Raw genomic sequence first — 13,944 nt, 5'->3', positions numbered from 1 at the left:
CACTCGGAGATCTTGGAAGGAAGGAGGTTTATTTTACACCCGTGGGCTCAGAGGAGATTATTTTCCAGAGATCTGAGCGTCGAATGCAGGTGGGAAGTGTAATTTATAGCATCATCTTCCGCATTCCTGAAGGCTTTTGTGCCCGGGCACGCACAGCTAACAGGACAGGAAGAACCCGGAAGAGGAGTCTCTAAGCTGAGAATTAAAGCTTGTTTTAGTTCCGTGGGCCATCTTATGGTGCAGAACTTTACTTATTTTCCCAACAGTAGTAATTTGGCGCCTGAGGCAAGCAGGGTGGGAACAAAAATCTGCAAGGGAAGTCTTCAGGCAGGGATTGAAATTCCCTTATCGGTCCTGTTGGCCACCATATAACAGATTTTTCCCTAATGGTTTAACTTCCCTTTCCTTACAAGATTTATAAAGAACACTCTAGCCTAATCTCTGAGACCAAAGTGTACATGTTATTAAGATAAATGCTGAAAGGTAGAAAGTGAATTTACCAGAAGCACCTGGGACAGGCAGTAGGGCTTACTTTGCTATTTCTTCACACTCCTACTTTTCAGGGCCCTGTAAACAACCAGCTTCAGATTTTCCTATGCAATCTCCTTTGTGGATCTATCCTAGACCGTCCACCCAAAGAACTCTTATCCCCTGTATAGCAACAGATCTTTTAAGTTATAAAGCCCTTCTACCTCCATTTTTAGAATATCTTACAAAATTTAGACAGGAGTTAGAAAGTTAGTAGTCATTCACAACCCACCTCACAGAGGAACAAATGACCAAAATTACTCCCAGGCCCTCAAAAAAATTATCAGCTGAAGTCCAATGTTTAGAGGCTGATAAAAGGCCAAGGTTGAACTGTATACTCAGAAAGAAGGCTTTTGTTAAAATATTTATACAGAGTTTACAAAGGCATAATTATTTTGATTCCCATCTTTAAAAAAAATTTTTTTTAATATTTATTTATTTTTGACAGAGAGAGACAGAGCATGAGCGGGGGAGGGGCAGAGAGAGAGACACATAGAATCCAAAGCAGGCTCCAGGCCCTGAGCTGTCAGCACAGAGCCTGACACAGGGCTCGAACTCACAGACCGTGAGATCATGACCTGAGCCGAAGTCGGATGCTCAACCGACTGAGCCACCTAGGCGCCCCTATTTTGATTCCTATCTTAGTTAGAAATCTCCCTGATATAAAGAAGCAAGTTTTTTTTTTTAATTTTCTAAATGTTTATTTATTTTTCAGAGAGAGAGAGAGAGAGAGAGAGAGAGACAGAGTGTGAGTGGGGGAGGGGCAGAGAGAGAGGGAGACACAGACTCTGAAGCAGGCTCCAGGCTCCACGCTCCAAGCTGTTAGCACAGAACCCAGTGTAGGGATTGAACCCAAGGAACTGTGAGATCATGACCGGAGTCGAAGTCAGACATGTAACTGACTGAGCCACCCATGTGCCCCTAAAGAAAGAAGCAAGTATAGTTGAAAAGATGATCATGTCCTTGATATTCAGACTGTAATCCATTTTTTTTTTTAAGTTTATTTATTTTGAGAAAGAGTGTGTGCACATGCGTGTGGGAGCAGGAGAGGGGCAGAAAGAAAGGGAGAGAAACAATCCTAAGCAGGTTCCGCACTGTTAGCACAGAGCTGGATGTGGGGCTTGAACCCATGAACCATGAGATCATGACCAGAGCTAAAATCAAGAATTGGATGTTTAACCGACTGAGCCCCAGAGGCACCCCTGTAATTCAGTTTTTTAGGACAATTAAAACAACTGTTTTTGTCTTGCAACTCTCTACAAAGCCAGAATGTGACTCTAGAAGCAGTTCATATCCCACCTATCTTTACCAAATCCCAGACCTTGTACATTCATCTCAAAATGCTTGCAGATATTGGGACGTTGGAAATGGAATTTTCCTGCACTTCAGAAAAAGGAAGGGCATATTTAAATTACACTAGACCGCTGATAATAGGCAAATATGCCCCCAAAACTTCCACTTGGGAGAAAACTTGTATACTTTCTCTGTGCCTTTGCGATGTAGATTTTTTATGCCCTTTTTCTTTAGGACCTAAGAGCCATTCTTTGAAATGCAAACTTTAGGGAGAAATTTCTCATTAGTAGGGTTATTAAAGACAGAGAGAGAGAGAGAGAGAGAGAGAGAGAGAGGGAGGGAGGGAGGGAGGAAGGGAGGGAGGGAGGGAGTGTATTTGGAAATTAGGCAAATGAAAAATCTTCTCCACAAATATTGGTAACTGTAAGGTCCATGGTTGTGTCTGTGTATGTTTATGTGTATCTATGAATGTATATTGTAGATGTGTGATAGTTTTCTACCTCCAGATGGTATTGCCAGAATTAATTTGTGAAAGAGCTCTATGTAGTTGGCTTAAACAAACAAGTGCTTATATATATTTAGTGTTTATAAAAATTCTGAAAAAAAATGTAACTGAATAACAGAAACTAACCTGGATGCTTTTCAAGTTCACCTGATCTAGGATAATCTTTGGTAAATAAAAGCTACTTGAAATGTATTGGTTTAATTAAAATAGACATGTTTTCAGAGTTACAACATTAAATGTAATGTAGATAGACAACTACCTGGGTTTACTAATCAAATTTATATTATCTTTGTTACAAAATTCATCAGCAAGACATGAAATTTTCATAACTAATCTGAACATAATTAAGAACAAGTGAATTAAATAAGTGTAAGTGAGGTTAAAGTTTATAGATGATTTTTTCAGCAATATTTTTGTCTACTTAAATGGTTTCCCCAAATATTTTTGGTAACTTAAAACCTTAGAGTTTTACTAAGTTAAATTAGATGATGGAAATTCATTAAATATGTAGATCATTTCCAAATAAGATAAAATACTGAAACATTAATTATTGAACATAGGTTTTGATGTGAAAACGTTGGGGTTTGGAGCAAATGGTCATGAAAGAATTATTGAGGCCTGTTTGGTGCAAAAAGGTGGTCTTATTAAAGCGCGGGGCAGAACCCGTGGGCAGAAAGAACTGCGCTGGGGTTGTGAGGAGTAGCTGATTATGTACTTTCAAGTTGGGAGAGGGTTAGGGATAGAAAAAATCTCTAAGGAATTTGGAAGCAAGGTTTCCAGGACCTTGCAAGGCTAGCTGTTGTTGGGATGAAGTCATTTACTATTCTTTAGTAAAACCTTAGTCATGAGACCCTTCAGATGTTTATCAGTGGGCCATATGTTTGAAGGATGATTGCTAGCATACATCTTGGTGGGTAGAGATAAAGGAAGTTGCCAAAGGAATGTTTATATGTTAAAGGAGACTTACAGGATCCTGGAGGTCAGGCTCAGGCTTATTTTAGGCTAAAGTATTAACATGGAGGCAGTTGAGTTCCTAGAGGAAGGTCACTGTAAGTTGTAAGGAAATTTAATTTTTTCTATATTTCTTTTGCCTTTGTTCTCTACATCAGGTTTATCTACTATTATCTTCTTATAACAGAAAAACTAAAAACGCTTGGGTTTGTTAGTAAACATGTCTTGTGCCACTTAGAAAGATTGTACTATTAAAGGGGGCACATGCCTCTAGAAAGTATGATATGTATTCATAAATTTGCCAATCTAAAGAATGCCAGTGTAACAGGCAGTTTACAATTTCTTCTTAGTTTTTACTAGAAACTAAAGTCTCTAAGGGTTAAGAATTCTAATGTATGCAATTAAAACTGCTAGAAATCATAAGGGACACATTTCTATATGCAAAGAAAGTAAGATGTATGCTTTTATTAAGAAAAAGTATGAAGAACGGAGTTGCATTTTTGTTGAGGGAAAAGAAAGTAATTTTGTCCTAAAGCAAAGCCGATTATCTCTAATGAGAAAGAGAACAAGGGACCAACTAAAATAGACATAGAAAGTTGTGGAAGGTTTATGAAAAAGGAATTTTGGCAAAGGAGTTTTATGTGTGATCAAAGTGGATAAGATTGAATTAATTTGTTCTAAGTTTTAAAAACAAGCCTTAATATCAATAATGAAGTTATATAAAACTGGAACTTAATTTTCTTTCATTAAAGAAAATTAAAAATGCAAAGTTTGTGTGAATTATTGGTCCGCTCCTGATAAGAGGTTGTAAAGGGTCTTTCCTTACCTTCTGGGTGATTGCCTAGAACAAAGAATTTGTATCTATTAAAGTGATTTCCTGTGTTTCATGTTGTTTTTGTTGGGTTTTTGATTACTAAAGTAAACCTAGTCTTCTTGGTACTAAAAGAGCTAAGTTTTGCTCAGAACTGTGTAGCCTTTGAAGACTTTGTCACTTGGTTAAGTAGATAACTAAGTATTTCACAGTGACCTATGATGATCCTATTCAGTCAAGTGTCCAAACATTTTGATACGTTTGAAGTTTCCAAGATCAAATTCTTTTTTAAAAATTTTTATTAAGTTTTTAATTTTAATTTAAGTATAGTTAACATACAGTGTAATATTAGTTTCAGGTATACAGTACAGTAATTCAACAATTCTATACATTATTCAGTGCTCATTATGATAAATGTATTCTTTAATCCCCATCACCTATTTTACCCATCCCCCCACCTACTGCCCCTCTGGTAACCATCAGTTTGTTCTCTATAGTTAAGAGTCTGTTTCTTGGTTTGTCTCTGTCTCTCCCTCTCTTTTCCTTTGTTTTGTTTCTTAAATTCCACATATGAGTGAAATCATATGGTATTTGTCATCCTCTGACTGACTTATTTCACTTAGGATTGTACTTTCTAGCTCTTTCCATGTTGTTGCAAATGGCAAGGTTTCATTTTTTATGGCTGAATAATATTCCATTATAAATATATATCCATTTTTATCCATTTATCTTTATCCATTCATCCATCGATGGACACTTAGGCTGCTTCTGTAATTTGGCTATTGTAAATAATGCTCCAAATAAACATAGGGGTATATATACCCTTTCAAATTAGTGTTTTTGTATTCTTTGAGTAAGTACTTGGTAGTGTGATTATGGGATCGTAGGGTAGTTCTATTTTTTAATTGTTTGAGGAAACTCCATACTGTTTTTTATAGTGGCTATCTATACCAGTTTGCATTCTCACTAGCCAGTGCACAAGGGTTCCTTTTTCTTCACATCCTCATCAACACTTGTGGTTTCTTCAAAATCAAATTCATTTTCATAAAGTTTATTTTTATTTATTTGGAAAGACAGAGAGTGTGTAGGGGAGGGGCAGAAAGAGAGGGAGACAGAATCAAGCAGGCTTCATGCTGTCAGCACAGAGCCTGATATGGGGCTCGAACTCACAAACCGTGAGATCATGACCTGAGCTGAAATCAAGAATCAGACGCTCAACTGACTGAGCCACCCAGGCACCCCTCAAAGTCAAATTCTTAATGAAGTACTTTTGATCTGGAAGAAACTTTGGGATATTTTAGAAGGTTCCAAGAAGCTCTTAAAATATTTGTTACCTAATTAGGCTTATTTAGTATATTAAATTACATGGGAAGTATTGTCAAATAAGTGATGCTAAGCCTTCTTAGGTTATATTTGTGAAGATATGTTATTAATATAAGTGTTCTAGAAAATGTATGAAGTTTTTAAAAATCTTGTTTGTCTTGGTATAATGTTAGCACTTGTAATTCTAGTTATTATCTTGAAGTGTTGTTTGTCACAGAAGTAACCAAATTTCCTTGTTAATTGCATCAGAGTGAATTCTCAGCATTTCTTTAACCTTGGGCATTTTTAAGTCTTTTGTCATTTATAGACAGTTATTGTTTTACTCTGATAATTTTGCAAGTGTGTTTTATCTTCAGATATTGATGGAAAGGACTTTTGAGGAATACAAGGTTCTGATAACCTTAAGATCACAAAAGTGAACTGGGGAAGAATTTCTGGAACTAGTGGAAAAACTAGATTCAGGCAAAAAAGAATTAATAACATGGGACTGAATGAACTGAAGAGGATAATTATATTTTTTATGTTTTGGGGTTCTTTTGTTTCAAATATTGCTGATTTTTAAAGATGTTTTGTTTTTCCAGATTTAAGGAAACTTTTTTTCTTAAGCTAACTATAATTTATAGCAATTTGATAAAATATACCTTTGTGAACAAACTGAAACATTTATATTTTTCTCCCTACCCAACCCCTCCAGAATTCAGAAACTCGCAGTGAGCATTCTTACATTTTTTATGGCAATTTATTTATTTGCATAAGTTCAATAATAATGTTCTCCTATAACAGGATACAATTGTAAACATTAGTTATATTACCATGGCTTTGACTGGAATGTCATATTTGAGAGAGATACACATAGACTCAGGTATGACCAGACAGTTTTAAGGAACTAAGGTTGACTTTACGGAACTAATAAAGCCCCTTGGAAAAACTGCCTGGTACCTTGTTTGTACAGAGTTTCCAGCAGCCTTACCAGGTGAGTAAGGATTGTCACTTTCTGGCAAATGCAGGAACCTTAGGATATTTTGTGGACCTTGAGAAGAGGAATTACCCAGATCTATAGGTATTACAAGGCGAATCTGATGGCAAATCTTTGGCTTTGCTTTCTGGCCTGGAGAAGCTTTTAAAAGTTCAATATAAGACTCCTTAAGAAATGTTCCAGCTAAGGAGATTTAAAAAGAGCCTACATGGCCAACCACTATTCTTGCCATGCTTATGTAAATAATCAGGCCAAGTTTATTGAAACCAGACTTATTTTGCAAAAAAATTAGCCATAATTTGGCTACCTCTGGTGGAAATGAGGGTAATTTTAGAGAGAAAAAGTAAGTTTCAGTAACATACTTTTATGGATATTAGATTCTAGTTCTGATTCATTGTCTTTGAGGGCTTGTTTGCCTACAAACTGGACTGGATCCTAAATTCTTCTGGTTTCCTCAAATATCAGGCTGTGACTCTCCAATTAACATTTCCAGTTTTCTTGCATCCTTTTGATTTGGAATCATTGAGAACTAAAACTGCCCCTTTTTTCTGAAGTCCTAAAAACTAAAGCTAGACAACTCGATATAGATTTTGGAAAATTGCTACAATAGCTCATGTGTAGACTGTTCATGCCTATTGCCGTGGGGCCACTCAGAAAGATCACCAGGGACATCCAAACTGCAAAATACGAAATCTTTCAGATTGCCACTGCCTGCCCCCACTTTATCTGAAGATGCTTTGACCCTAACATCTAGTCTTGACTGGCTCCTACCTAGACTCAGAACCTGGTTTATAATCTGCTCCAATCATTAACCTTTTGTTTTTCTTTTGTTTCCATAAAAATGCCTCTTATTAATTACCTGATTGCTTGTGCAATATAAGCCTGACCTTGGGAGCCCAGTTGCAAGGTCACCTCCTGAAATGAGACACAAATGTTTAACTGAACTGACATATTCTCAAGACAGAGACTGGTTCAGTGAGATACGGAGCAGTCTATCAAATTACATTCTGAGTTTTGAAACTTTTTTAACGTTTCAAAGATAGAACTGAAGGGAAACAAAATATACCAACCCCAAATATGCCTCTATGGCAGAGTGATTATTTTAAGCTGGTTATTTTTAAGAGGCTGCAGACACAAGAGAAGTTCTGAAAGCCCAGTAGAAGTTACCTTCTTGTAAGAGACATTTACATTTATAAGGAAAATCGCCATTTGTAATGGTGTCTCCCTCTATGTACCAGGAAGAGAAGGATATCTAAATCTAGAAACTCTTATTAGTGCTTAAGGCATGGACTTACATCTGCATTAGAACCTCACTCTTGTTTACTGTGGTTTTCCTGGTAACCTCTCATAACTGAATCTCCACTCCTAGCATCTCCTTTTGCCTTTAGCTGAAGATGATATTTAAGGTGATGCCTTTGGCCATTTGGGGGAGTTACTCAGTTTTCTTGGGTTTCTCTCATGTAGATAGGAGGTATACATGTTAGTAATTTTTTTTTCTTCTGTTAACCTATCTTATATCAATTTAATTATTAGACCAGCCAAAGAACCTAAAGGGTAGAAGGAAAAATTTTCTGCCCCTACAACCTATTTGTCTATCTAGATAGATGGATGTATAGATTTAAACTCAGAGAATATGTAGGTTTTTGCGAACCATTTCTTCCCACTATATTTAACCCTAATACTCCAGTCTGTATGAACTGTTAGAAGATAATGGAGGCATATTTATAATTTTTTTAAAGTTTATTTGAACAAAAATTGATTAGAATCCAGCAGTATCACACCAGATGTGGTTAAGGGTAATCCACTGACACAAGCAGGGGAAGATTTTTATAGAGAAAGTGTGGAAACAAAGAAATTATTTGATTGGCTAAAACTTATGTTTGCCTTATTTGGAAAAACCTAGCTGGCTGGGTGTGATTGTTGTCCTTTGGTTTTGATTTCTTAATGTTGAAGTATTTACAGTCTTAGGTTTTAGTTTGCTTATGTGGAATGCTAAGGTTTCAAAACCACCCTAGTCTAATGGCCTCCTTGTTTACTTATTATAACATTACTAAGAACAGGTATATCTGTTACATAACCACAGTGCAGTTATCAATTTTAGCATACTTAATATTGATATAATTATATTTCCTAATCCACCATCCATAATCCAATTTTGTCAATTGACCCAATAATGCTTTTTATAGTAATTTTTTCCTCTTCAGCACAGGATTCAATGTAGGTTCAGGTACTGTATTTAGTTGTCACATCTTTTTTAGTCTTTCTCATTTTTTTAAGATGTTACTTTTAAGTAATCTCTACATCCAATGTGGGGCTCAAACACACAACACTAAGATTAAGAGTTGCATGCATGCATGCAACTAAGAGTTGCATGCTCCACTGACTGAGCCAGCCAGGAGCCCCTTAGTTTCCTTTAATATGGAAGAAGTCCTTGGCTTTTCATCGTCTTTTATGACACTAGCAGTTTTGAAAACAAAAATAGCCCCCTGAAAACACAGTACAATATTCCTTATTTTGGGTTGGTCTAACATTTCCTGAAGATTAGTTTCAGATTATGCATCTTGCCTAGAATAGTACATTAGTAATGTTATGTCCTCAGGAGACCACACCTGGAGGCACTTAATGTATGTGCCATCTGTCTCTCATTTGTTGTATTAATTTTGGTCTGGTCAAGGGGTTGTCTGGGCTTTTTACATTATGTTAGCTGGGGTTTTTCTCTTGTTACTAATAAGCAATCTGTGAGAAAAATTATGTTCAGTAGTACAACTCTGGTGATTATTAGATTCTACTCTTGTTAGTTATCTTTGAAGGTTTTTTATGTACCTATAAACTGGAGTGTATCCTGAAATCTTCTCATTTCCTCAAGTATCTGGCTACAACTCTCCAAACTAACATTTCCGGTTTTCTTCACTTCAAGGCTGTCCTTTCTCCCTGAAAATTGAAGTTGGGTGACTTGATATAAACTTCAGAGAAATCACTGCAACAGATCATGTATAAACAACCTTTATGCCTGTTGCTGTGTGGCCACTCAGAACACGTGATGGCATCACCAGAGACATTCAAACTGAAAAAGATGCTATGGGCCCAACATCTAGAAATCATTGGCTGCCCTCAGGACTCAAATTGGGCTTTTTATAGGCTGCTTCAATCATTAACCTTTGTTTTCCTTTTGTTTCCATAGAAATGCTTCTTACTAACTACCTCCTTGCTTGAACCTTATAGGCATAGTTTTAGGATCTTGATGTGTTACTGCTGTAGGGTTCAGAACATGTCACCCTAAAATGTGCCATGTTGGCCTATTGATTATTTTGAATTAAAGGTAGTTGAGAAAGAGTCAGTGCAAGGATGTTCTGACCTTCCTTTGCCCCCTCTAAGTGAGAGACTAAGAGAAAAATTACCAGGTGTACCCACAACTGCAAAGAAAACACCTTCACCACCACCACCCCCACCCCCCCCACCCCCCCGCCGTTTCCGGAACCAGCCAGGGCGTGCCCAGTTGTGGTCTGACCTAAAGGCGGGAACCAATCAAGTTCTGCTGAGTGTTCAAATTTAAATGTCAACCAATAACAGCACTGTAACCACCAAAAAATCCCTAACTTGTTTGTGCCTGTCTATAAAAGAAGCTGTAAGATCCTCGCTCGGGGCCTCTTAGCATCACTGGCAACGAGTGCGCGGAGGACCGGGTTCGAACCTGCAATAAACGACCCTTGCCACTTGGCTTTGACTCTGGACTCTGGTGGTTTGTTTTCGGGGGGTCTTTCGAATCGGGGTATATCATTTGGGGGCTCGTCCGGGATCCCCCCAAACCCACCAGACCCCAAGTCAACGGGTCGTCCCTGAGACCGATTGGTAAGTGAGCCGGCTCTGTCCGTTTCTGTTTGTTCGTTTCTGGCTCTCCCGAGGGGGATCTGTATCGGTGACTGACACGGCCCTGGCGGACGCGCTATAGGGCAGTCAGTCGGGTCCAGTAGGAGACGTCCACTGGCACCCGTCTGGGGCATCTTTTTGGGCCCATCGGAATTTTTCTGTTCGGGTGGCAGACACCCAAAACGCGCTAGCGATCTAAGTGTTGTGTTAAGTATTGTGTTCTCTATTCTATAACCTTTAAGTGTTAAACTCCTTCTCTTTCACAGGTGACCTGGCCTGGCCCAGCCAGAAATCCTCATAACTTTACTGTTTCTCCTTTTAATCCTTTCCTCCACCTCCAGGATACAGATGGGCCAATCTCAAAGCACTCCCGTTTCTCTCCTCGTTGCTAACTTCAGGGATGTTAGAACCAGAGGACAGAATTTGAGTTTAGACATCCGGCGGGGAAAATTAATAACCCTCTGCCGCTCCGAATGGCCAACCTTCGGCGTTGGATGGCCAACCGAAGGAACTTTCTGCCTCCCTATAATTGCTAAGGTGAAATCAAAGATTTTTCTACCGGGTCGCGAGGGACACCCGGATCAGATTCCCTACATTCTTGTATGGCGGAACTTAGTGGAAAATCCACCTCCTTTGTTGGCCCCCTTCCTATCCTCGGGAACGTGTAAGGTCCTTGCCATGTGGCCTGCAGATCCCCTAAAATCAAGGACGCCAGCCGCGCCCTTGTATCCCATATTGCCCGATAGTCAGGACCTACTACCCCTAGACCCTCCACCCTATCATCCCCCTCCCCTCGTACCCCAGGCTCTGCCCGCAGCAGCCGCCCCACCAGTCGCCCCGCTAGTTGCCCCCCCCCAGGGGAACCAGGAGGACGGGAAGCGGCAGCTGCGCCGGAACCAGGAGGACAGGAGGCAGCAGCCTTGCTGGGCCCCATTGAAAACGAAACCAACCGCGAGGGGCCAGCCGGCCGAACCCGCGGGCGCACCCAGCGTGAGCCAAACCCTCGCCTCCCCGACTCCACTGTGGCCCTACCCCTGTGGGAAATAGGACCCCCAGATGAAACAGGCAACCCCCGACTCCAGTATTGGCCCTTTTCCACCAGTCACCTTTACAACTGGAAAACACAGAACGCTCGATTCTCTGATAACCCTAAAGACCTAATAGCTCTTTTAGACAGTGTCATGTTCACCCACCAGCCCACCTGGGACGACTGTCAGCAGCTCCTCCGCATCCTGTTCACTACAGAGGAGCGAGAGAGGATCCAATTAGAAGCAAGAAAGCTGGTTCCCGGAGACGACGGTCGGCCGACATCTAACCCTGACCTCATTAATGCGGCTTTCCCTCTAACCAGACCTCCACAGGACGAATGGGACTACAACACGGCAGAAGGTAGGGGAAGGCTACTCATTTATCGCCAGACTCTGATGGTGGGTCTCCGGGCTGCAGCTCGCAAGCCCACCAATTTGGCTAAGGTATATTCGGTTGTACAGGGAAAGGCAGAGAGTCCAGCTGCTTACTTAGAGAGATTAATGGAAGCCTTTAGGCAGTTTACCCCCATGGATCCAGAAGTCCCTGAGAACCAGGCTGCTGTCGTTATGTCCTTTGTAAATCAAGCAGCTCCTGACATTAAGAAAAAACTCCAAAGGCTAGAGGATTTAGAAGGTAAACAGATCCAGGATCTGCTCCGTATAGCACAACGGGTCTACAACAACAGGGATGCCCCAGAAGAGAGACAGATCAAGGCCACAGAGAAAATGACTAAAGTCCTGGCCGCTATAGTCCAGAAAGAACAGCCACCCCCAGAAGGCATTCAAACAACATGCCCTCCCAGGTGGCACTTAAAGATCAATGCGCCTATTGTAAAGAGAAAGGCCATTGGATATGAGAATGCCCCAAGAAGAAACAACCCCGCCCCAGCAAGGACAATGGCAGCCTAAAATAGCCCCATACTGTTTACCCAAGATACAGAATAGGGAGGACGGGGTTCAGATCCCCTCCCCGAACCTAGAGTAACGTTGCAAGTGGAGGGGACCCCGGTCCAGTTCCTAGTTGATACCGGCGCACAGCACTCAGTTCTGGTCAAGCCCCATGGAAAAGTATCTGAAAAATCATCCTGGGTACAAGGGGCCACCGGAATAAAGAAGTACCCCTGGACAACTCAGAGGACTGTGGACTTAGGAACTGGGAAGGTAACCCACTCCTTCCTGGTCATTCCCGACAGCCCCTGCCCCCTGTTGGGGAGGGATTTGCTTACCAAAATGGGGGCCCAAATTCATTTCCAACCGGGGGAACCCACAGTGACTGACTTCCACAACCAACCCATATCTGTACTCACTGTGAAACTAGAAGATGAATATAGGCTCCATCAGGAACCTACTCCTCTGGATCAGGGCATCGAGCCCTGGCTTCAACGCTTCCCAGATGCGTGGGCAGAAACGGGTGGTATGGGGCTAGCAAAACATCGCCCAGCCCTATTTATAGAGGTCAAGCCTGGGACCCCGTCCGTGTGCGCCAATACCCTATGCCCGCGGAAGCCAAAAATGGCATCACACTGCATATCCACCACCTCCTTGACTTCGGGGTCCTACGTGCCTGCCACTCAGCATGGAATACCCCCCTGCTGCCTGTGCGCAAACCCAACAGCGGGGAATACAGACCAGTGCAGGACCTGAGAGAAGTCAATAAGCGGGTGATGGACATACATCCAACTGTTCCTAACCCCTATACTCTCCTGAGCGCCCTCGGTCCAGAAGAACAATGGTATACTGTTCTGGATCTAAAAGATGCTTTTTTCAGCCTACCACTAGCGCCTAAAAGTCAAGAGCTATTTGCATTCGATTGGACAGATCCAGACAGGGGCATAAATGGCCAGCTCACTTGGACCAGACTGCCACAAGGATTCAAGAACTCTCCGACCCTGTTCGACGAGGCTCTACATGAAGATTTAAGTGAGTACAGACAACAACACCCTAATATAACTCTCCTACAGTATGTTGATGATCTCTTAATAGCTGCCGAGACACCCGAAGCCTGCATCCAGGGAACTGAAGGTCTCCTGCGAACTCTGGGAACCTTAGGCTACCGCGCCTCAGCAAAGAAGGCTCAGATCTGCAAGTCAGAGGTAACTTACCTGGGTTACTTACTGAGAGGGGGACAACGCTGGCTAACGGATGCCCAGAAGGAGACTGTCCTTCGTATTCCCAGACCGCAGACACCACGACAGGTGAGGGAATTCCTAGGGTCGGCTGGGTTCTGCAGACTATGGATACCAGGGTTTGCTGAATTAGCAAAACCTTTATACCAGGCAACAAAAGATCAACAGCCCTTTAGTTGGATGGAAGAAGCCAAACAGGCCTTCCAATAAATTAAAACTGCTCTGCTATCAGCACCTGCCCTGGGACTCCCCGATGTCTCCAAACCCTTCCACCTATATGTAGATGAAAACCGAGGCATAGCTAAGGCGGTGCTAACCCAGCATTTGGGCCCTTGGCGCAGGCCAGTAGCCTATCTGTCTAAAAAGCTAGATCCAGTGGCCGCCGGATGGCCACCCTGTCTCCGGATGATTGCAGCCACTGCCCTAATGGTAAAGGACGCAGATAAGCTGACCATGGGCCAAGAGCTACAAGTCACCACCCCGCATGCCATCGAGGGCATCCTCAGGCAGCCGCCTGACCGATGGCTGAGCAATGC

General features: G+C 41.5%; 1 protein-coding gene and 1 pseudogene across 1 annotated transcript; both read left to right on the top strand.

The window, feature by feature from the left end:
• LOC125921189 (40S ribosomal protein SA-like) overlaps window positions 1-13,944 on the top strand; it is a 51,450-nt pseudogene that overhangs the window by 16,987 nt on the left and 20,519 nt on the right.
• On the top strand, window positions 10,448-12,192 carry LOC125921187 (uncharacterized). The gene is made up of 2 exons (XM_049628603.1): window positions 10,448-11,244; window positions 11,451-12,192. Exons 1-2 carry the CDS (start codon window positions 10,603-10,605, stop codon window positions 12,189-12,191), a joined length of 1,383 nt encoding a protein of 460 aa, XP_049484560.1. The 5' UTR covers window positions 10,448-10,602; the 3' UTR covers window position 12,192.

This window comes from Panthera uncia, chromosome C2 (assembly GCF_023721935.1).
Source record: "Panthera uncia isolate 11264 chromosome C2, Puncia_PCG_1.0, whole genome shotgun sequence".
NCBI classification, from domain to species: Eukaryota; Metazoa; Chordata; class Mammalia; order Carnivora; family Felidae; genus Panthera; species Panthera uncia.
Note: the sequence above shows the minus strand (reverse complement) of the source record. Positions and strands in the feature narration are given on the sequence as shown.